At 41.5% G+C, this 25197-nt stretch overlaps 1 protein-coding gene across 2 annotated transcripts in view; it reads right to left on the bottom strand.

Moving 5' to 3' along the window:
- LOC126981570 (ubiquitin carboxyl-terminal hydrolase 24-like) overlaps positions 1-24454 on the bottom strand; it is a 41067-nt gene extending 16613 nt beyond the window's left edge. The window contains exons 1-30 of one of the 2 annotated variants that reach the window (XM_050832970.1): positions 24002-24454; positions 18818-18971; positions 18409-18623; positions 18003-18098; positions 17433-17678; positions 17047-17202; positions 16830-16941; positions 16183-16394; positions 15783-15992; positions 14316-14450; positions 13492-13641; positions 13223-13354; positions 10065-10253; positions 9384-9578; positions 8889-9001; positions 8623-8800; positions 8122-8340; positions 6027-6301; positions 5514-5772; positions 5214-5404; positions 4870-5035; positions 4189-4351; positions 3864-4016; positions 2804-2961; positions 2525-2625; positions 1970-2211; positions 1447-1706; positions 592-752; positions 298-425; positions 18-153 (exon numbers count right to left, since the gene is read on the bottom strand). In XM_050832970.1, coding sequence (XP_050688927.1) covers positions 18-153; positions 298-425; positions 592-752; positions 1447-1706; positions 1970-2211; positions 2525-2625; positions 2804-2961; positions 3864-4016; positions 4189-4351; positions 4870-5035; positions 5214-5404; positions 5514-5772; positions 6027-6301; positions 8122-8340; positions 8623-8800; positions 8889-9001; positions 9384-9578; positions 10065-10253; positions 13223-13354; positions 13492-13641; positions 14316-14450; positions 15783-15992; positions 16183-16394; positions 16830-16941; positions 17047-17202; positions 17433-17678; positions 18003-18098; positions 18409-18623; positions 18818-18971; positions 24002-24217 — 5321 coding nt within the window. In that variant the 5' untranslated portion in view covers positions 24218-24454. The remainder of the gene's footprint in view (positions 1-17; positions 154-297; positions 426-591; positions 753-1446; positions 1707-1969; positions 2212-2524; positions 2626-2803; positions 2962-3863; positions 4017-4188; positions 4352-4869; positions 5036-5213; positions 5405-5513; positions 5773-6026; positions 6302-8121; positions 8341-8622; positions 8801-8888; positions 9002-9383; positions 9579-10064; positions 10254-13222; positions 13355-13491; positions 13642-14315; positions 14451-15782; positions 15993-16182; positions 16395-16829; positions 16942-17046; positions 17203-17432; positions 17679-18002; positions 18099-18408; positions 18624-18817; positions 18972-24001) is intronic. The other variant, XM_050832971.1, reaches the window with a different exon arrangement.
- Positions 24455-25197: the final 743 nt, after the last annotated feature.

Below are 25197 nucleotides of genomic sequence, written 5' to 3'. Positions count from 1 at the left end.
TTGTGTCAACTACAAACCTGTGTGGGCAGTCTTGGCATATCCTCTGGATGGAATAGATGCCTTCAAAGCGCTGAGCAAACACTCTCTCTCTGCACTGTGTCTTTAGATAATCATCCACTTGTTCTGTTAATCTGGTATAGAACTCAAATGCATCTGAAAAGTGATAAATTGTAGAAGTTACCAAACATAAATTACATTAGTCGATAATCATAAATAAAGTTTCATCATACATTATTCTAATTCAATTGATTTTCATCAAAATGAAAGTGGAAATCTACATATATTTTGCCTTTGTACCTTGTTGTTCCCTAACATTGACTGGTTGTCCATCCATCCTGAAGCACTTCCAAAACTTGTCTGGCACATAGTACTGCAGCTGTGATTCCATGAGGTGGGCAAACACTGTCTGCAGCTGGTAGAACAAACTACAAGGAAAACATGATAGTATTAACATCATTCAAATACAAGATTCAATCTCAGTTCTCAGTTGTCAGCACATCCATTAGGAGCTTTATGTTAAGTGTTGAAAAATCTGGGAAATGTATAACGGGTATAGAGCGCAGAAGTTAAGGCTGGGGATCCATGTCTCACCTGTCCTCATTCTCCTTGTCACTGCACACTGCCAGAATGTCCTCAGCCACCCCCGGCACGAGGTACAGGTGCTGAAGGACTGAGTTCATGTAGCAGGTGGCCCCGCCATTCTTCAGGCCCACAAACCCACTAGAACCTCGGCCATCAACAGCAGGGGAATACTGCACAATACAGGTCAGCAGGATTAGGAAATACTTAAGGACATACCAGGAACTCAAAAATGGAGAGGGACAGGCACTATAAAAAAATAAGATTTTTTTTTTTTTTTTTTTTTTTTTTTTTTTTTTTAGCAGTAAAGATTTTGGGACAAAAGTCTACTGCCCTAGAGAGGGTCTCTATACTGCCCTCTCTCCTCTTTTCTTGCCTTTTTATCTAAAATTTATGTTCTTCCTGTTGATAACTGGAAAACTCATGGAAAGTCACTCAGTGACAAGTTTATGATCATTACTGCACAAAGGAATGCAATGTAAGGACTTAAGTCAATGACAAAGAACATCCTAACCTGAAAATCAACCAAAATGAGTGAATGGTATTTTCAGATTTGCAGTCAAAAGATATAATCTCTGTAAAAGAGATCCTAAGATGAAAGAAGTATTCAGTATTTAGAGTCAGTTAAAAACTTTTTTAATGGTGTTGGTGCTTGTCCCCCTTGATTGTGCATCATGTAAGTTACTACTAAGAGTTTTATTTCTTTATTATCTGCCAGATTCATATGCAATGATTTACCCAAAACTTTCCTTTCTTGTGTGAAATCAAACTGCCATTTAGACACATGACTTAGAAATCTAATGGTATCTTACACCTCAGATTCACTGAACCCCAGAAAATAATGTCATGTGGAATAGATGTATGTACCTGAAACTCCTTCAGGATGTCAGGGTTGAGGGTGTGATGGAGGGAAACTAAGTGTCCAACAAGAACTGTCAAGTTCTGCTGTGAGGACACAACAAGCTGGACAAGGAGGTGGTAAGCAGCATGCCTTGACTCCTTCCCCGTGCACTTGGCCCAATAGTTTTTGCTGGCACTCAGGGAGTCCATCCCCAGCCCACCCTCAAGCACCAGTTTGGATGCAGGGAACAGGTACTCAAAGATCAGTAGTGGAATTAAAGTTGTACCTGCAAAGAACATAGTGCATAAACAGGGGTGATGTCAGTGCAGCTCCTCTAGACAGGACACTGCTGACTTTAAAGTTATCAAACTATTTTCAGCAATTGTTCAAAATTAGGCTCATCTTGTAGTGAAGTAACTATTATGCTTTATGCTCTCTATCCCTGCCATCAATCAGCGGCATCCTCCACTTAAAGTAACAAGCCAACATGTGAATATTGATGCTTTCCTTTATAATAAGCTGCTTAAAGTCAATTTGTCATAAACATACCAGTTTCTTCCTTATTTATTCCTTCACAGGACATCAAAGCTGAAATAAGTGTCAGATGTCCAGCCAGGAGAATGTTGTCAGCGTGGCGCAGAGCTGAGACTCCCGACTCAGGCCTCTCCCTCATGACCTCTCGAGTGGCAGTAAAGTTGGTCAACCACCCAATTTCATCCTCAAGCATTTGACTTGTACCGATCCCCATCGCCTCCTGGTCCTTGCTGCTCAAGTCCGACAACAGCTTTGATCTACAGGTGTAAAGATGATTAGTGCATGATGGTTTATTGTGGAAAAAACATAGTTTTATAATTAAAACGTATTATGAAATTTAAAAAACAGCCCAAAGCCAAACCAGTGACACTGGCCCAAACAATAAAACTATTTCATTAGAAACGAAAAAACAAAAACTATTATAAATCTTCATGACCTAAACTGTGATTCAGGGTGCTACATTAATCAGACACCCACCCATTCAAATACTTTACAAACTGAAATATATATTTTCCAAAGTTAAAGTTTTGCTACCAGCCTCAGCCAAGTGCTGTAGCCCTCCATTCTCACCTGAGGCTGAAGTATTGGGTGCACTGGGACAGCAGCTTCAGGGTAGCACCTCTGGCACTGGTGGAAGGAACCCACAAGGGGAGGCGTGCCTTGAGAAGCACCTGGAAGAAACAATTAAAATGTGTATAATTTTTTACAGTTCAACTAAACAAACCCATCTTCTAAAAATTATAAATAAACTGTAAAAACTCAACTGACAATTCAATAGAAATAAAGTGAGGAGCATAAAAGTTGTCATGAACTTTTACATATTCCATATACTGGTGAGAAATGTTGTACCTGAGTAAGAAACTTCTTTGGGTTGAGTTCTGCCAGGGTTGTCATGTTGATGAGGTTTGTGAACTGCTGATAAGCCACCTCCCTCACCTCCTGACTGCTGCACCCTACCAAGATCTCAATGATGAAGTCCTTCACACTCATCATACCATACCACCGATCTGTTGGGTGCAAAAATAATGGTTTGAGGTCTCTACAAAGCAAAGTAAAGCCTTAACCCTTTCCCTGCGAGTGTCACACAAATGGGCCAGGATAATTTCAAAGTAGTGCGGCAATTCTATCGCATGAAAATTAAATGGAAATCGATAAGTGGCATCTGCTGCAGTGTTTCCAAACATAAATGATATTTTGTTTGAATTGTAGTAAGTAGCCCTTATAATGTCGAGAAGGGATGTATGACACTTTCACACTGAAGCACGGCAATTTTTTCCCCCATAGAATTACAGAAAATTCAGTATCAAGTGATTGAACATAAATACAAGTACATAAACAGAAAACGGTTTGTTAGTGAAAAGATAAGTGCGCTACCTATTATACCCGAAGCATCTGGCATATCTGTCATCAGCATCTTTTGTCAGGCAGCGCAGTACTGCAAAAAGCATACTCTGCAAGATGCTGATTACTTACGTAAGAAATGTTGTAGCATTACAACATTTATATATTTGTGTTCAGGAAGCAGTTTCATTTATTGAGACATCTTTTTTTTTCTTCGAAAATGCTCCACACTGAGGTCAATTAATTTTAAATTAAATAGCAAGAAAAGGGTTAAAAAGACCATATTTGACTTCTATTCCATGTTGTGCCTTATTACAATATTTGACCTACGAAGTTATTGGAACAATTTTTTCTAGAATATCATTAGCAGAATACTATTAGCAATATTAGCAGTGTGCAGAAACTTTAATTTTAAATTGCTGATATCATCAAAAGTACTAAATAAAACTGTCTGGATTGATAGTGCACCTTCGGCTTATTATATTATGAAGTTAGATGAATGCATTTCTTGTTTTATCTCAGTTCATTACTCGAGCGTCTAGATCTTTTTAAACTGATTATATTTTACCTATCAGCTGTGGACGGAACTTGAGGAAGGCTATCAGGAGCTGCAGTGCTTGGGAGGCAATCAGGGAGTCTGTGGGTGAAATGGTTGCCTGCTGCACACACACACCTCCTTGCAGCACGGCCTCACTCTCACTGCTGGAACTGTGAACACTGCCTGCACACAAAGGAAGACAGGCATTTTGTAACTCTTACTTTGGCATCATCACCTCCCCATAAGTTTAAAAAAGGAACAGGTCATCATAACAATATAAATTCTTCAAGGCAGCTCTTTTTCTTCTCCATTTTCTTATACAATAGCCCCATGAAAATGATTAAGGAAAGTTTACCTGTACTGCTTTGTCGGGATGACTTGCTATTTTCAGGAGGGGAAAGGGCCGGGTCTTGCATGCTGAGAGTTGCCGAAGGGAGATAGAGCCTCCCTGCAGCCCCAGCCCAGGACACCCGCATCAGGCATGACACCATCTCACTCCACTCCTCCTCAGTAAAACCCTGTGTGTGAAAGATTCCTCAGCATCCCTCTGGCCTTCGAAGCAAGTTCCTACTGTAAATTCTTATCTCAAACTATCAATACCAATAATTTCACCTGAGAGAGTTTGAAATTTCTACTTTTATATTACATATACTGCAAAAATTATTTGTCAATACAAAAATTCCACATATTGAAAACACTAACTATGTTAATGTGATCCTCATAAAAGGGCCTGATGCAATCTGCCTTTTTATGTGCAGTAAAAAAGTTAACAAAACACTTCTTGGACACATAAGTATCACAATGATTTGAAAAACATCCTCATAGTGACAGATACACCAAGACTTAATGCAGATACTGAGATGTGGAGATAGCCGGCTTCTGAACTCGAGTCAAGGCAAACAAATTGTAACAAGTGGGAAGAAGCGATTATGAATAAACATTCATTAATATCCCTTAACACTAACTGATATAAAACAACACAAATAAAGAAATCTGCCTTGGTCCTAAAACACTGGCTCAGAGGACACCAACTCACTAGCACCACTCTGTTGGCAATGATGGGTGTGAGGGAGGCATGCACATGGGGTGGCGGGGTGTTCTGGGAGGAGTCCAGTGCTGAGCGCTTGGCTGGACCAGGGAGTGGCTGGAGCCCAGTGATGGGAAGCTCCTGGCCCTTGGGGATGGAGCCACAGAGGAGGAATCTGCAACACACACATTACTTACTGTCTCCAAACAAAACTAATAAAACACTTGTACTTTTATGGAGTTCTCAATTATGTTAAACTACCTTTTAAACAAATCAAATAAACACTTACAAGAACTGTTTAGTTTAAAACTGCCTGCAATATGCTTCACATATGGATACATAGCAAGTCTTACTTCAGTATTTGCAGGACTATGAGATAGATATTTTGACGAATCTCATAATCCACCTCCTGAGGGAGAGAATCCTTCTGGAGCAGTGTTGTGATGAGGCTCAGGCCGCCACACATGAGGAACTCTTCACAGAAGCGAGCACTGTCATTCATGGTCCCTTCCAAAGATATTGGCATGATTTTTCCAGAGAGAACCTGTAAAAAAATGAAGACAGACATTTATCTCATTGCTGGTGATCTTGGGCAAAGTTTGTATGACAACTTCAGTCAAAGAATTAACAAGAGACTGGCAAGAAGCACCAACCTCAACGTTGTACAGCAGCCTGAATGGGGTCACATCACTGGTGGATGGATCCAGCAAGGAGCGCAAGGTTTCTTTCCCTGCCTCTCTGTCTTTTTCCCGGTCCCGAATTTTGTCTCTCTTGGCTGGTGAGCCATATGGAGTTGTCCTTGGGCTGGCATCCGATGTAGACACTCCAGCGCTGCTTATGGAATCAAATTTGTCTGCCACGCTGGGATCAGTTGGCACCAGGTACAAAACTCTTCGAACTGCTTCAACGATTCTGTAAATGATGTGAATTTAGAAGATATTGGAAATTCATTGCTACAAAACTTAACTAGAAAATGAGAGTAAGGAAGCAGTAATCTCTTTCAGAATACATTTATATTTTATTTTTCATATTCCACTTTGTTTTAGATATTTTATTATTGTTTGTTTCATTCTAGAAAGCCAATCAGCTGATGCCTACCATGTATTGAATCATTGACTCGCTAAACTGGTCTAATAACTGTGCATGAGTGTAAATTATTAACATACCTTGAATCATCTAACTGAGCAAGTTGATATAGCAAGGAGAAAAAGTTTTGTCCTTGGCTGGCCATCACCACCCCTGGAAGCTGCTTCTCTTGATCCAGATTGTAGCCTTGACCATCCCCCACAGCTGCTGAGGAGGACCCCACCCCCAGCCTCAGGGGACCAGCACTTCCACCACAAGCAGCCCCAGAGCTTCCAGCACCATCAAATGGCCCGGCCTCTGCACTATCACAGTAGCTCACAGTACCTGGCAGCTCGTCCCAACAATTATCACCAACCTGAAATAGAGTATCAAAGTTACAAGGGAAGAAGTCAGAAAAACTGGAATATATGCAAGATTAAAAAATGTCATCCTATGAATGGACCAAATAGTTAATAACAAATATTTCACTTGTACACAACCATGATTCTATCTATCTATATCTCCGACAACCTGCTCTTTCAAGGAAACTTCCCTCCAAAGGGTGGCCATGGCAGAAGTGTTTCATCTCTCCCTGTTCTAACACTCCCTCTCAGCACACTTAATCCTGCTACTTCCAACTCTCTCGCTTAGTCTTCCCCTGACACTCCCTCCCTCACACACTCTCTTCACAACATTCTCCCCCATTCTCATCACGTGTCCAAACCATCTCAGCGCACCATGTTTCACCCACTACACCACTCCACAATCCACTCTTTTCGCTGTCGTACCCATACCAAATCGCTCATACATGCCTTCATTACTTTCTCCATCCCATCCTGAGACACCACATGCACTTCTTATATAACTCATTTCCACTGCACATATTCTCGATTGCTCTGCTGCATTCCATGTCCACGTATCTGATGCACATGACAGAGTTGGCAGGATAATACTGTTCCTTATTCCCCTCTATACCTCCATGCTCACGCTCCTTCCTTTCATAACTCTCCAATGCACCTACTACCTGTCTGCCCTTCACTGTTCTTTCCCTCACCTCACTCTCCATACTTACATAAAACTGTTCCGAAATATTTAAACTCAGTCACCTCCTCCATTTTCTCCTCCCCCCAACCTAATCCTACACTTCACTGTGCTCTCTGCTCTAACTCTGTAAGGCTTGGCAAAATTAATAACCTTCTCTCTCACCCTCTCATATATCATAACATTACTCTTTTCAGATTTCACTCTCAGCTTTCTCCTCTTACACATCCTGTCAAACTCATCCACAATCTGGATCTGGATTAATGATGCGCAGGGCACCTGTATAGGTGCATAACACGCATGAACTATCCTCTGCAGCGTCCCCTCATTCTGTGCCATCAATACTGTATCATCTGCAAACAGGCCTGCCATCAATGACTCCTCTGTAACTCTTACTTTCAGCCTTGGACCAAGCTCCCCCACTCTGGCTTTCATTTCTCTCATACAACCATCCATGTACAAATTAAACAGCCATGGTGACATCACATACCCCTATCTCACACCCACACTAACACCGAAACTCTCACTCAATTTACCATTCACACATACAGAGACACTTGCATCCTTAGAGAAAGATTTGATTCCCTCCAGCAAATGCCCTCCCACACCATATCCTTAGAACATTCCATAAACCCTTCCTGTCAACCCTGTCATATGCCCTCTCTAGGTCCATGAAAGCAGCAAACAGCTTCCTATCCTTCTATAGGTGTTTTTCAACTAACATTTTCAATGCAAAAATTAGGTCTACACAACCTCCCCCTTTCCTAAAACCCCCTTGTTCATTGCCAACACTTTTCTGAGTTACTTTCTTCATCCTTTCATTGAAAACCCTTCCATACACTTTTCCTGACACACTGAGTAGACTTATTTCCCTCTAACTCTTATAATCACCTCAGCTTCCTCTCTCATTGTACAGTGGCACAACACAAGCCCTTCTCCAGTCCTCAGGCACCTTACAATCATGACAGTATGTCTATTCTTAACAAGCAGACAAGCCCAATTCAGGAAAAGCATGAAAATTTTTTCCATTTAACCTACTCCAACTGCAACAAGCTATGCTAATGATGAACAATAAAGTTACTAATTTTCAACAATATGAAGATAATAGTTATATGCAAAGCTGAGATAAAGAAATGTCACATATATTAAACTCACCTCCTTGAGCTGAGCCCCACTTGTGCTGATCTTGGCAGAGACACTTGTGTTGGTGAGGACGCCTATGCTGTGGAGGAGACGGTTGTCCTGCTCTGCACCATTCACCAGGAAGCTGTTGCTTCCCTCCCCAAACGACAGATTCTGGACCTGCTCGACAGGGACTCGTGCACAGCTGGCTATCTTGCCGCGCACCACACCCAGACGCTCGTTGCTGTGGCACTGCAGGTAAGGGTGGAGGAGACTTATTAAGTAAGGCTTTCCATAGAACTGAGAAGATTAGAATGTCATTATGGAAATAAATGAGAGGGTGCTGAGAGGAGGCATTAATACCATCACTACAGATCATTTACAGCACTGGCTAGTTCAGCAAGAACAACACTAATTACTATTGGATACTTGTTCCCCTTGAGCCTACAATTACAATTCAGTTTATATTCAAATAGTACTCCAAATTTCTGTGTAAGATTTTTCCCGCCTAAGCCTGTCTATTCAGTGACTCACCTCCAAGTTTACATCCATTCTAATGGAGTCACAGGTGACATAAAGCATGACAGGTGTGCCTGTGAAGGAGGAGCCATGAGGGGGCAGGGAACGGGGGCTGGGATGCTGCTCCTCGATGCAGCAGATGTAGCGCTCCGCCAGCACCAGAACTCGTCGGATGTGCTGGATGCAGCTGTTCCTGGTGGAGGAGAAGCTTCAGTCATCTTACTGCAAACTATGAACCCAAATGTTTATTCTTAAGTAACAGCTGTAGTGATTCTTCTAACCTTGATGCAGGAGAAAGTCCTCCCAAGTCCGAGACAGCCATTGCAGTCAAAGTCTTTGTGGCATTAGACACAGCGGCACCCAATGCAGTTTCATTTACATGGAGCATCAATTTCTATAACAAAAGAAAGAACTATAATACATCCAAAAAATTAAATTTAAGCATATTTTAATGACAAAGAGTACATTTTCATTCCTGAAGAGTAATTATAAAACTGAAAGCCTATGCCAAACTTTTAACTTTCATGAAGCTTAGCAAAGTGCTTCCACCATCCTACTGCTCAAAATACAGTCAGCCCTCTACCAGTGCAAAGGTTTGCTCAGGTACCCACTGCCCAGGCCAGGATTAAACCCAGGCATGGGAGCACTTCAAACAATAAAAAAGGATTCTTATAATCCATTTACAGTGATGGTTTAATGATTTAAAAAGTAACAATGCAAACTATATACCACATACAAGATTAACTTGTCTACCAAAGAGAAAGACCTTCACCCACCTCCAGCTTCCTGTAGCACTCCGTGATGAACCTTGCATGCAGCTGTGCTGGGTCACGCTTGAGTCTCACCGACAGGCTCAAGTAGCTCATGTCCAACAGGAGTTTCATGGCATCCTCTGCCAGATGTTCATCTTGACACTCCAGCACTAACTGCCAGAAGAATTCCAACCCAAGCGGCTCCAGCTTGTCCACCACCTTAAAAAAAATTAGAAATGATAAATGTTCTTGAAATTGAGAATGATGAATGTTGTTAAAATGGTCATGGAATATTTCAGCTTCCAATTTTGGGTGGCCAAACTTTAAAATACAATACAGATCTATTCCACTGGTCCAAATATCCTAATAGTCTGTATTTTCAAGGGGCAAAATTATGATTAAAAAAAGTCCAAATCTGAAGGGTATAAAATAACTACCAAGGATATTACAGGGGAGGCAGCCATCCCCTGACATTACAATTTAAGTGTTCTGAATAGTTTTTGGCTCAGTTTATTGTATGGTAGCCACCCATTCTGGAAACTGTTAGAAACTGATGTATGAACAAGTATCATGTCAGTGGAAGGGAGATCAACTGGTCCATCCGCTCTGCCCCGCCTGCCTGCAGCTCTCCCACCCACTCCCTCATATCCTTAGTCGAGGTAATTCTTATATCTTCCCTAAAAAAAGTACTACCGTAAAACTTACAATCACATTACCACTGCGGATCAGCTTATGGTCATTGAGGTTGACGGCGTGGAAGTAGTTGACCACACAGGTAAAGGCCGGCCGTGTGAGGGTGACGGGGTCCAGCCGCAGCAGCTTGTCACAAAAGAGGTCACGCTGTGTGCTGCTCTCAAGGTCCCCCAGACACCCACTGAACCAAGTGAAACACACCTGTCACAAAAAAATATATATATTGCAGGTGCCTTTGATACGGATCACAGTAACCTGATCTAATTTCCTTTGATTTGCTTCTATGCAATGTCGTCTAGTTATATTTATTTCTCTAATAATTAGATTAATAAAATATATATAACTGACCTCCTCCAAATGAGGCTAAACAAGACAAAATGGGCAGCAACTGGAAAGAAGAGAAAGCAGAAGCCCATGGTTGGTATTATAAGACACTTTCGCTTCTCACATCAGCTATTTCTAAAGGTCAAAGAGGGGGTCAGTCGGGTTCAAATGGGTGTTTCTTGAGGTTCACAGTACAGAAGAAGGGTCACACTACCACCAGGGTCATAAAACTACTCCTGGAAATGCCCACAACTCCCACGAAAGCCTTGTCAAATATGTGTTCTTTGGCGGCGAAATGTCTTGTAATACAGCCCCATACTTCTAAACGTATCGACACCTCACTTAGCCTGTTTGAACACCCTCTCATAGAAACTGCTGGGACTTTCATGGACTGTTTAGTGATGATAAGTGATAGTTTTACATGGCTTTTGCAGCTTGAACAGGAAGAACACCCATGAAAACATGGTTATTCTTTGTGGCCTTGGAAAATAGTTGTAGTGGGAGTCTGATATGTTAGAGAAAAAGGACAGAGTGTGGCAGAGGTGTTGTGCTGCTGGTGGAGTGGTGGGTTAAGTGTGAGGCGGAAAATACTGCACTTGATAGACCACTTCAACAGTCCTATAAGGTGCCACTGTAAGCATACAAACCAAACAGTACTTTCATTAAAGCTCGGGTTTTCTCCTCACCATCCATCACCAAAGAGTTGTCCTGTACAGTTCCCTCAAATTCAAAAGCTTCAGTATCAACATCAAACACTATACAAAGAAATTTTCATAGTCTTTGGTTTGGGAGCTTATAAACTTGTGTTGGATTGCAGAACTGGCCTATTATATCTATGCATGTTTATATTTAAGGTAGGGATTTGGGTATTGCTGATAAGTAAAGCAGTACCATGACTACGCAGAGTGGGATGCTTGCTTGTGTCTGATGAGAAGTATTTAATTATAAACTTGTTGTGATGGATTGCAGAACTGGACGACTACATCTATGCATGTTTATATTTAAGGTGGAGAAACGGGTATTGCTGGTAAGAGCAGTGCTGTGACTAAGGAAGAGTGGTGAGGGTTGGTGATGTTTAATGAAGAAAGATGTATGGGTAAGGTATCCGTTTCAAGGGTTTCCCTCAAAAAAATAGTTTTCTGCAAAAAAAATTCCATAGAAATATAGAAAGCACGGCATTTTTAATGGTATACTATCATATCTGTATGTAGATAAATTGGGTCGGAAAAAATGTTTTATTACCCGTATTTACCTCGCCAACACATCTCGGAGGTCTGAGCTCTCATGCACATGGTACTCTTAGCAGAAAAATCACCAATTTTTTTTTTCCATTATCAAATTTTTTTCTACATCACTCGCTCATTCCTAGCTGGCAACTCTGAATCGTGAGTCAGAGCCGTGGGGTGCTCTCTGCTTCCTCACACGTCTCAGCTATCAACCCGCCTTTGTCATGCGTGGGTATACAGCATTTCCCTGCAGAAATCTTCAAGTTTTCGTGCTTGAAAACATGCCACGACCTTCTAAGAAGGCCCAGAAGGGGAGAGAATGCACTATAGCAGCCAGGAGGAGGCAGCTAGACACTCAAGGAACCTCTCCAGCCACTACAACATCTGGGCATGGTGCTGAGGGGGAGCTGGCACCTCCTGGTACCCCCATCAAGAATGGATAATATCCTTGTAAAAGAAGGGGACCGGATACCAGGGAGTAATACTTTATGCAGAAAACTCTCAGACCTATCCAGCCTCCAGCACCATTCATACAAAGAGATATAGATCATGATTTAGAAAAGTGGCTTTTTCTTGATTCTAAAGTTGCTTGCACATAATGCGAAATAACTTCAAAAGTTCTGAACATATCTAAAAAGTCTTTTCACCAAAAGAAAGAGCATAAAAAGATGTAAATTTCTGGGCTTAATTTTTGCTCTATATATCTTCGAACTTTAGTTATGAAATTCTTTGACGGATTTTTTGGGGGGAAAAAAATGTTATTTTTTTCCTGACTCTCATATATATATATATATATATATATATATATATATATATATATATATATATATATATATATATATATATATATATATATATATATATATATATATCTTATAAAAAAAAAACTGGCTTCCAAATGCAAGCAATACAATGTTGTATACAGCGTTAGAAAATCATGTAAATTGGATAAAAACTTTATGACTAGTTTCGATTTTTTTTAAGGGTGGAAAAACTGCAAATAAATGTAAAAACTGAAAAACTATTCTTTGAATTTCGCTGAAAATTGCACAGACTCATCTCGGAACAATCCCAATTAACATATAATTAAATAATAAAAATTGGCCTAAAAATAAAAAAAATAAAAATTTCAGTGAAACAGATACCTTAACCCCTTCACTCCGGCGACGCCGACAGCATCACCGTTAGTCCTCTTCTAAGCCTCTTTATCCTCTTCCATTTCCTCTTAAGAGGAAATGGAAGAGGATTAAGAGGAATTTGGAGGAGGATTGAGAGGTTTAGAAGAGGATTAATCCTCTTCCATTTCCTCTTAACCCTTTCCATACTGTGACACCAACGTCTGCATCACGGATGGAAAGGGTTAAGGCTCTTTGTTATTTATTTGTGTCAAAGCAGGTCACTAAAAATGAAAACCAAATTGATACCAAATAAAGAGAGCCAGTCATGTGTGGTGCAGATGGATGATATGTAGCCATGTTACTAGGAATATATTATGAAAGATGTAATAACCTAATATTCCTCAGAACAACCCATTCCCATACTGAGATAGGACTGGTGGTGAGGTCACTATTGCTTCATATAACCCATTATGACCATAGTTAAACCTAGAACCTTTCCTACCTCTTTATCATAACCTGATGCCTTAGGATTAGCGACCAGCGAATCCCAAATGTCTTTACACCGCGGCCATGCCAGATAGATGTCCCCTTCTTTCAGCAGGAACTGAAGAAACTCTAGATGGACTTTCAAATACTGAAATAAGAAGTTTCCAGATTAATACACAGAGTAATGTTTATGATTAGAAAGATGTTATGTAGCTATTTCTGGATTTCTGGTGACACAAATGCAAGTCATCAGGAAGAACCTTGAGTTAAATAGTAAAAACTCACATGGTCATGAGTATATTTGCCATCAATGAGGGTGTCCGGTGGCGGCTGGTTATTGCCGCAGGTGGACACGGCCAAGGCATGACACTTGGCCAGGCTTGTAGTAATCAGCTTGACGATCTCATGGCTTCGATTCAGCTCAGAAAGGGTTGCCTGCAATGGGATTATCAAGACATCATATTTGGTTAGCACATTCATCATTTTCTATTTTCTGTTTCAGGTAGGATGAGACACAACACATACGAGACATCCAGAGGAGAATGGGTGTAAGGGACAGAGCCATTTCTTTCTAGTTTGCACTGGGTCTAGTCTACACAGACCAGGAAAAACAAGAAACAAGTTTCCAGGGGAAAACAACCTCATGTTTGGTGTACCGAGGGTCATTTTTCCCTTGCAACTTATATATATATATATATATATATATATATATATATATATATATATATATATATATATATATATATATATATATATATATATATATATATATATATATATATATATATATATATATATATATATATATATATATATATATATATATATATATTTCCTCCTGGGATGCGTAGTCTGTGTAGCCTTTTCCAGTGCAAACTAGAAAAAATGGCTCTGTCCCCTACACCCCTTCTTCTCCTCATATGATCTGAGGGAATGTAGCAAAATCTTTTCTGACAGCAATGTATCCATGTACTTCAGAATTATAAATCAGCCTCTTAGCTTTCCTTCACGGACCTCATAAAACTTAGCGTTTCTAAACCAAGGCCACTCACAAAACTATCTTGGCTCTACATATGCTAACAGGCTTAATGTGACTCTTTGACACTTACCTTCTCTGTCTTGAAATATGATGCTCCTCCTTTGGTAATGGATTGAGCCAAGTAGTGTAGCTGCTTAAGTGGGAGATAAACTGCTGGGCTCCTCTTGATATCTTCGACGCATCGGACAATATAAGTCTTACGAAGCTGAAAAATGTCATGGGTTGATTAATCACTTACACCAATAAGAAATAAGCTATGGATTTTACATGAAATCCCTCCCACCCTATCATCCAAAACCAGGGTTGTGGAGTCATAAACAGAGTTGAAGTCGCACAGAGTCACTAACTTTTGGCCGGAGTCAGAGTTGGAATCGGTAAAAATATCTCCGACTCTGACTCCTTAACGATAGGTGTGATGTTGTGTGGCTGGGTGGTGTGTGGTGTGTCTGGACTTGATTTGCCTACCACTACTGCAGAAGGGGGGAGGGGTAGGGGTGGAGTCAGAGTTTGAGTTACAACCTTAACCCAGTACCAGCGATGGGACAAATTTGTGGCTTTACCGTGTACCAGCGACGGGCCAAATTTTTGCCATGATATAAACCCCCAATAATAGATGATGCATAAACTGATCACAAATACGTTGATATATATTATGAAATGGTTTGCGTGAGTGATGATTTTTTCTCATTTTTCTCGCTTAGAGTGGCCTTTAACCCGGTAGCAGCGATGGGCCAAATTTGTGGCTTTACCGAGTACCAGCAACGGGCCAAATTTTTGCCATGATATAAACCCCAAAAAATAGATGATGTATAAACTGATCACAAATACGTTGATATATATTATGAAATGCTTTGCGTGAGTGATGATTTTTTCTCATTTTTCTCGCTTAGAGGGACCTTTAAGAAACATGATCCCTGCAGCTACCGGGTTAAAATTTCCTGGCGTCAGAGTCATAGTCAGAGTCTAAATTTTTTACATCCAACTCCACACCCCTGCCCAAAACAATATGGCAACTCCACACCCCTGCCCAAAACAATATGGCAACTCCACACCCCTGCCCAAAACAATATGGCAACTCCACACCCCTGCCCAAAACAATATGGCAACTCCACACCCCTGCCCAAAACAATATGGCAACTCCACACCCCTGCCCAAAACAATAAGGCAACTCCACACCCCTGCTCAAAACAATATGGCAACTCCACACCCCTGCCCAAAACAATATGGTATACCTCTCAACCACACATACAATATCTATTTTGTCACCATGCTGCCCAGAGTCCCTCCTCTGAGTGATTGCAAACATATAGCAAAGTTCACCAGGAAAAGACTACCTCAAGATGAAATTTGACATGATGAGAAGGCATGAGAACAGTGAAAATACAAACAGCATAGCTCAACACCATAACCCGGCCCCATCGATGGTCTATAGACTGTAGACTGTGAGATTTGCCTTTGTAATTGCCTGTGTTAATAATAATAAATTTTGGGTAGGTGGTACGATTTTGGAGGTCTGTGTTAGGCAGTTTTCCCTCACCTGGTCCCTGGTAGCGGATTCGTTGAGTATGGTGAGGTGTTCATTCATGGCCTGATGCACCAGCTTGGGAGGCAGGGCCGGCACCCGCGCCAACTCCCACAGAGCGTCCAACATCTTGACAGCCGTCTGGCCCAGTCTCGAGTCCTGGCCAATCTTCCCAATGAACGAGAGAAGTTTCTCCCGAAGACGATCATTACCATTGTCCCAACTCTGAAAACAAGATATATGAAACCCACATATATAGAGTGTCAGTTTTGGATGCTGATGTTAGATATGAAAAAGAAAATGCCTTATACAACAGACACAGGTGAGGCACTTGGTAAGAGGAGACCCTAATCTGCCCTTCAGGAAATAAAGTTAATGTCACTATCACCATTCAGGAAACAGCAGAATCACTCACCTTTCTAACGAGGCTTAACAGATGGTCAAACTGTTGCGGGTTGAAGCGCGTTGCTGCTGCTGCCATGATGCGGTGGATGTTGTCAATCACGTGAGGACTGGCCTTGTCTGCCATATGCCAGATGCGTGTTAACTCCTCCTGCTGCAGCTTGGGGCCCATGAACTCCACCAGCTCCTTCATGCGGTCTGTGTACTGCACCTGGTCTATGTTACCTGCAGGAGGGGAGGAGGGAGTTACCATACAGCTCCAACATTAACAGCACCACACCGCCAATGCTGCCATGGAACGCCATCACATACAGCTATGATGTCAATTGCTATCAGCACCACACCGCCACAGGATATTTGGCAGCTAAACTACCACTGGCATCGTCACTACTACCTGAGGACATCACAGAGCAACATGATCCCCACCAGCCTATTTCTATCAGCTATTATACCATGTTCTTTCAAAATCTTAAATGTAAATCTAGTCAACATAAATACCTTGTCAAGTATAAACATTCCATCTTGTTTGATTTCTAGTGAACAATTAAGTTAGAGTAATTCCAGTAAGGGATTCTACTCGCTTTATATTTCATTATGTTGGTCAGATGAGGAAACCACTATGAATGCATACCAATCAAATAGAAGTACAAAACAAATTACCTTCAAGAGCAAGAGACAGAACTCGCTTGCTTGTCATCCACTCCTGAATAATGTCCGTGTCAATGACATTACTTCGGCCTCTTTCACTGTCTTCAATAAGTCTTGCAAGTTCCTATGAAAATGAAAAAGTTTCAATGCAAGGCCAATATAGTAGTATGCAAAAATACACTGAATATTACTCAGACTTTCCAGTAGCAACCAATGACTTAGCTCTGACCTTCAAGGCATTCATTCGGGCTGAGAAGTGTGGAGTTTTGAGCATACGAATGATGATATCAAGCCTGAGGTCACTTGTGCGCTGAACCTTCTCGGGCCACAGGGACACACACAGCAGCCGCACAGCCTCCAGGAGGTCATAGCACGAGCTGATCTTCTGAAGCCAAAACAAAGAGCTGGGTAACTACATAAATATTAATAGTTTAGAAATATGAAAACTCTAACAAAGCATGGTGCCAACTCACAAACCTAAATAAATAGACTCGCTAAAATAGGAAAGTGAAATGACCATACATCAACATACAGCTAAATCCACAAACCTTCGATTAAGTCCTCCATTACCACAAGGAATATGGACAAAGTTAGAGAAATATTAAGATGACTTACCTGTCCCTTGAGCTGCTTTTCCTCCAGGTTAGCAACGTAGAGGAGGGCCTTGTCGATGCCTGGCATGAGGATGGGACACACCACCTCCTTCACCAGGAACTTGGCACACTGGCCCAAGGGGAAAAGTAGGGCTGCCATTTGTCCAGCATCCAGCTCCTCCCCACTGGTAAAGCGGCCCACCACGAGATCTAGGCCGCCCTGACTCCCAAACAGATTTATGAGGTCCATCAGCCAACCATACAATTCCTGCAAAATATAAATAATGAGCAACTCTAAAGATTACATGTGAAAAACAAAATCAAATAATCCTTACTAAAAAAATGTTGGAGGATTGCCAAAATGTTACATATTCTATCAAAAAGACAGGAGCAGGAAGGGGTGAGATTAGGAGGTTGAACATTAGATAGCATGAATAAGGAGCATGGCATATGAGCAGAAAAGCATAAAAGAGTAACATGTGTTATGCAAAACCGAAGTCTTAAGTTACTGATACGGGAAATGGGTGCTTAAGAAGGATTTTTAATGTAATTTTGTATGATGATAATAAGAAAGAAAGATGAGGATATTTACAAATTGTGAGGTAGATTTTGCATAGGTGATGTCTCCAGTGAACTCCGGCGGCCGGTGTTTGTTCTTCTGATTCCACTCACATTCAGAGTCCATGGCCTGGAGGGTCACAAACAAGCCACCAAATAAACTCAGTCAAGATTAAGCTTAATTTCAACAAAATGTAAATATATATGATGGAAGAAAATATATGTAGCCAATAGCCTGAAACACATACTCTGTAGAAAACATTACTGTTAACTGAAATATTTTGATACAGTAGACCCTTGATTTATCACAAAATAGGTAGCATAAATAATGGGGGAATTTCAAAATTCAGGTTTTGTGTTATATATCATTTTTTTAAAGAATCGTATTAAAAAGAGTCCACCATACAGGATTCATCCTGACTGTAACTATTGTGACCTACCACAGCATAGACATTTTTGAGCAGAGTCTCCGGCACTGGCCCATGCTTGAGGCGAACAATGACAAGGTTGGTGAGCAAGTCAAGCATGTTAAACACTCCCTCTTGAATCTCTAGGCCCCAGCGCCTCACCGCACCGTTGTTCAGTAACTTATGGAAACATTCTGGCAGGCAGCGCTCCATGAACCGCTGGCAGGACTCATCAGCGTCACACAGACCTGTGAGGAGTTAACAGATGAGATGTCTGCCATTATACAGAAACAGATGCAAAGCAATCTTATTGTTAATGAAAGAAAAAATCATGTCATATATAAAACCAAGGAAATTGAGACAATTTAGAAAGCAGGTAATTTGTTTTGCATGATACCGTACTTGATATAATGATAATGCTGAAGTGTAATGATTTTCTTACCTTCCTCTGCTAGCTTGGCTGCTGATATCAGACATTTGCCAAGAGATTCATCCCGCTTGTAAGGAATGGACCAAGTGTCTGTGAATACTCGGCCCTCCAGCTCATAGAGATTGGTGGTGGGGAACTCCATATTGCTCCCATCCTCTCCTCCAGCCTGAGGCAATAATGCATTATCGTTAACATAAGTAATCTTTTCTTAATGAAATGAACAACAAAGTTAATTATAAAAATGGAAAAAATATTCTACAGCTAAAAATAAGGAATGATTTCCTATGACCAAAAAAACCTACTAAATACATTACCAAATGCAGCTTCTATGGTATACTTATGATCAAGCTAAGACTTGACTACAGCCTCCCTCAGAATCAATCCCAATCAGGCCACCATTACACCCAGATTAATTTACAATTATTGAATTTCCACCAAAATATAACACAGAATTGCTTCATTTCAGCTTGACAGCATCTGTGCTATACCTTATGTGCTTTGATCCTGCAATATCCCTGGTCTTCATAACCCTGCCCACTACATACTACATGTTTTAAGTCCTTTGGAGTGGAGATTCTATATATATATATATATATATATATATATATATATATATATATATATATATATATATATATATATATATATATATATATATATATATATATATATATATATATATATATATATATATTTTCTATAACCTCTTGATGACAGAGTATATATATGAAGTGCTGGCAAAACTAAAGTTAAATCAATATATGAGATCTACTATGGAAATTATTTTTGCAGGGGTAATGACAGAGGCATGTGGTAAATCTCAATAATTACCTGGTAACATAAATGGATATTTAATTTTCTAAATAATTATCAGAAGTGCAGTGGTAAATATTCTTAACCAAAACTAAAAAAATTGGAACATGTACATACAGCTTCCTGAAGTCCTTGTCAGCACCAAGCACAAGACAAGACAATGTATGGATACCACAGAGTAGTAGTAAGGTCAACTCACTAGTTTTAAATTCCAGAAGTACACCTAAAGACCGCCAGTGACAGCAACCAATGACGCAGCATAAAGTGTATCACATATTTATTGTAAACAATTAAATCTTACCAAATCAAATCTAACCTAAACTAACCAGACCTGAACGGACATAACTAAATCTAACCTGACCATACCTGACTAGTGGTCTGCTGCTGAAATGCGATAAACAGAAATAAATCCCTTATTAGATCCTCCCCAGATCATAAGAAATTAATATCTCAAGAATAAGTGATTTGCAATGGCAAACCAATATGGCTGTATGTTGTGTGTGTGTACAAAGTACATTGGGAAATATGGAGATGAGCTCAGCCATCTCCACTGCCACTGACAGCAATGGCACCATGTGAAGCATATCACATGTATTTATCGTAAACAATCAAACTTAACAAATCTCACAAAACGAAATCTAACCTGATATAACCTCACCTAATTGTATACTAACTAAACCTGACGACCCCCCAGTTGTCAAGATATGATGTCCTGGACTGTGCTCATAAGCTTTATACATCAGTATATTGATGTTTACTTTTTTTGTAAGATATTAAGCGGTGTCACACTGGGCGTTTTCCTCCAACCGCTGGAGCTAGGAGCAACCACGGTTGCCCGTACACCCAACCGAAAGCGAGTTGTTGGTTGTCCGTACAGACAGAAAATCATTGCGGGTACGAGCAACCACACGGCTATATGTAAACTAACAGACGATGGTAGTGGCTGAGGAGTAGTGGAATATAGCCAACCAAGATAATCGTCAAGTGGATTGGCAGCTTTGTCTACATCAGTGGTTCCCAACCTTTTTTTCAGGTGACTCCAATCATGCACCTCTAGACATGACCGCGACCCCACCAGTTTTGTTGTATATGTGTTATTATTATATAAGAACACCATGTTTGATGTTTTGGCGACCCCAGGGAAAACGCTTGGCGACCCCAGGAAAGGGGGGTCTACATGATAAGAGAACACTCTGTGCAGTGGGACCACACAGTGAAAGCTTCACCAAAAAAAAAAAATAAATAAATAAATAAATAAATAAAGTGAATGGTCCATGAGTGCTGCTGCTTTTCACTCGTTCTGGTGCCTTTCTTGAATATGAGCGGGGCTACCATTTCCACTCGTTCAAAAAACTCTTCTTTCTCCATTCAATGAAAATTAAAGAAGGAATCCCAGTCTTCACAGGAGAGTTCTCTGATGAGGTTTGGGTAAACACTCCTGTCCTTCCATCTTTGAAGCCGTGATTGTACACATTTAACTTCAGAGAGGAGTGTCAAGACACCTCTTCTCTCGAATTTACTGACCTCTCTTTTGGCCTCTTATTTTGTTTTATTGCCCTTGAGCTGTCTCCCTTGCTGGAAGAAAAAAAATTGCGAGTTCATAATTTGATTAACTGTAGCACAAGCCACAACAGCCCTTACTTTTGCAAAAGGCACCATGTGGATACAGGGTGACTAAACCGGTTTGTTTATGTAGTGGATGAGAGCAACCGACTTGGTCGTGTGTAATGCACACGCAAAAATGTTGGAGTTGCTGGTTGACCCTCCCACCAACACGGTTAGAGGAAAAGGCCTCAGTGTGACACCAGCTTTAGTTACTGAACTGCAGTTACATAATACAACACAATGTCAGTATTAACCACATGGTAGATGGCTACCTTTATTTCCATATTAGCAAGTACACTATATAAAACAGCGAGACAACTGTAGCTACTTTTGGAATTATACCAATAATGTTGGAATATCTCCAGCATCTTTAAGTCCTCATCAATGACATGCTCTGGACAACATATGGCTAGCACATAGCAGTAGGCAGGGCTGTACACAGAGCTGGCAGAGAGATTGAGGACATCGGGGTATGGGATAAGGGTGGGGAGTGAACGGTTAGGGTGTCTCCTATATGCAGATGACATTGTGATCATGAGTGAGGATAGTGGGAAACTGCAAAAAATGTTGGATGAAGTAGCACAATATGGGAGGGACTTTGATATGAAGTTCAGTAGTGAGAAGAGTCACATAGTAGTAGTAAATGCTGAAGCTATGGACGAGGGAAGGACCTGGGCGCTAGGAGATGAATATGGGCCGGACGAGTTCATACAAGTACCTAGGGATCATAGTCGATGAGAATGGGACTGATAGGACCAAAATAATAGAATTTCTGGGGCAAACCAGTGGGTGGGGCAGGTGACGAAGTGGAACAAGTCTAGCATATGCTGGGATAAGAGATGTGGGCTGGAGGGCTTCACACTCTCTGAGATGATGCTAGGGAGGGAGGAGAAGGAAGTGAAGCGTAGAGTGAATGACAAAGTTCAGTAGAGGGGCAGGGTAGACTTGAGCCAGAGGGTGGGGGCAAAGAGTTCTCTAGAATGGTACAAATTGAAAGCCAAACCCAAGTGTGAAGCTTTCTACATTGGTAGCCTGGGGTGTGTGCTGTTCTTCAAGGCCAGGACCAAATCATTAGAGGTAAATAGTAAGACATATAGGTGGGCCAATGTGGGAAGCAAGGTATTCTATAGCAATGTGTGAAGGGGGGGTCGACGAGACCGTAGAACATAGGTATGCTACTAGTGTCCTAGGTATGATAGGGATAGGCAGAGTATGGTAGAAACAATAACACAGGAATTAGGAACAGAAGTATGGAATAGGATACTGGAGGGGAATGTAGAAAGAGTGATAGAATTCCCCTATTCTACTAACTAGGTCTGAGTACACTGCAGACAGGGACCAGAAGAACAGTAGAGGGGGTAAAGAAATTCCTGGAGAGAGCCTGAGCAGTGTGCACTGGACAGGGTGGATTCCTGTAGATGTCCCTGTCCGTGCCTCTACGGGCTCTTTCTACTAAGACTGTATTCTTTTGGATTTTCAGGGTGCCAGCCCTGAGGGAGTAAGCCATTACAAAGGCTATAGTTGGGACTGAAAGGGTCAACTACCTCCCAAACCAAGACCAAGACCAAGGACAACAAGAGCAAGAGAGCACCCATTCATATGTAGTGCGGCGACTAGGCCTGATGGACAAGCCTCCCATAACCCACTCAGCGAGCGGGTTACCTCTTTGTCCGACAGGTAAAGTAGCTAGTGGCTCTCCTATCACACTGGTCACAGGTTCAATCCCGGGCAGCCAGCAAAACACTCTCCTTGTCTTGATTAATTTCTCGTGTGTTTCGATACACGCAGAGGACATGTGGGACCGGGAGTAGTAGAAAAGAGAAAAATCTCAGCATTAAATTGGTGGCATAGCGGTGGGCGTCCTCTCCTGCAATCCCGTCGAGTCTCCCCGAGTGGGTAACAGGTAGAGTGATGGCCCATGCTCTCCGAGGTTCATAGAAAAAAGGAATATTGGAGGTATGTCTCAAAGGGACATTGTGGAGTATTGCACTGATAGGGTCACTGTCTAAGGTCTCAACACACAGAAATTAATCTACATTGGGGGGAAAGCCATGTAGTGCGGCGACTAGGCCTGATGGGCAAGCCTCCCATAAACCACTCAGCGAGTGGGGTACCTCTTTGGCCGACTGGTAAAGTAGTGGCTCTCCCGTCATGCTGGTCGCGGGTTCAATCCCGTGCACCCGGCAAAACCCTCTCCTTGTCTTGATTAATTTTTCGTGTGTTTTGATACACGAAAGAGGACATGTGGGGGTAATTGTGGAGATTCACTACGCACCTCCGATATACGATATTACGCCACCATATTATACTTAAGGGACGAAATACATGTCCCTTAACCATAACATGAAGGCGGAAAAACTGTATTTCGTCCCTTAAATATAATTTGGAGCCGTAATATCGTATTATGGAGGCGCGTAGTGAATCTCAACAATTACCCGTGTGGGAACAGGAGTAGTAGAAAAGAGAGAATAATCTCAGCATTAAACATGTGTACAAATTACTTTACATAGCACAGTGGAATGAATGCACTTTCAAAATAACACCAAAAAATCTAGGAATATCCACAGCTTCCTGAAATCCTTGCCAATGACAAGCTCTGGACAATATATGTCCAGCAAGACAACCCACCTGGTGATATGTGCACAAAATACTTTATACAGCACAGTGGAATGGCTGTACTTCTGCAATATTACCAAACAAAGATAAGAATATCTATATCCACTATGACAAGCCCCAGACAACATATGGCCGGCAGACAGTGACGGGCAGGACACCCACCTGGTCATAGGAGGGCGGGCGCAGGGCGGGGTCATCCATCTCGACATCCCTGAGGTCATCCACGGTGCTGTAGGAGGTGAGGGGCTGCTCCGTCAGGAAGGTCACCGCCTCGTTCACGTCGCCATTGCTCAGCTTGAGGGCCCTCTTGATGGCCCGCACGTCAGGGAAGCCCATGGTGAGCAGGAGGGAGATGTTCTCGTCCTCCTGCGGCTCCATCTTCCCTTCGTCAGGCGGGGACACGACCCTCAGCAACAGGTGCACTCCCCCTCCCCCGGCACCATCTCCACACGACTAGCACGACCTATGTACACGCCGGCACGACCACGGCACGGAATACACGACGATGGGGCACGTGGCTCTCGGCGAAAAGGAAAAAAAAGAAAAAAAAAGGAAGGAGGGGCGCGAGGAGGTCTGCACGCAGCGCCCCGACCAGTGTTTACATCTGGTCTGCCCCCCGTGGCTGTCGACATCATATTATAGGCTTTTACGAGGCTTTATTTGCTTTAATCATAGAAAATAGCTCACAAAAATCAAATTAAGCATTTCCGTGTATAACATCACCAAGTAATCAAGTATATTTTGTAAAGAGATGCGCAGCCGATAGTGCCAGTTGGGCGTGTTAATGTTAGGAATTCGTTATGTGTTAGTTTATGGATAATTATAAATTATTTTAGATAATATAATACGTTTTTAGTTACTACTGTAGTATTTAAGGACCCATTTTGTCTCGGTGAAGAAATGGGTAAGATCTAGCTTGAGTGTATATTTTTCGGCTTATTTATTATTACACAATTCTTCGTGGTTTATGGACAAAAGAATTACGGTAGGCACTATTGAGGTTGGTGTACCCCTGAATGTTATTGCGTAGTGTGGGTGTGGGCGGGAGCGTGACCTCAAAACACTGCTTTACTCATTTTCAGACCCAATAGCTATCGTAACCACAACAATAACGATATTAATTGAATTTTGTGTTAAAACTATATAGTATTTATGTGTTTTCACATAATAATGGGTCAAAAAACGAAAAGTACGATGTGCTAAGTACGATATTATCGTTGGTGGGTACCGTTAATTTGAGTACCGGTAATACTGATACCAAAACGCAGGTACCGGTAGTATCGGCACCGGTACCGGTACCTATGGGGTGGCGCCAGTTTCGAGTATCGCTCGTTGCATTCCACCCCACTCTCTGATTC

The sequence above is a fragment of the Eriocheir sinensis genome, chromosome 48 (genome assembly GCF_024679095.1).
Source record: "Eriocheir sinensis breed Jianghai 21 chromosome 48, ASM2467909v1, whole genome shotgun sequence".
In the NCBI taxonomy this organism is placed as follows: domain Eukaryota; kingdom Metazoa; phylum Arthropoda; class Malacostraca; order Decapoda; family Varunidae; genus Eriocheir; species Eriocheir sinensis.
Note: the sequence above shows the minus strand (reverse complement) of the source record. Positions and strands in the feature narration are given on the sequence as shown.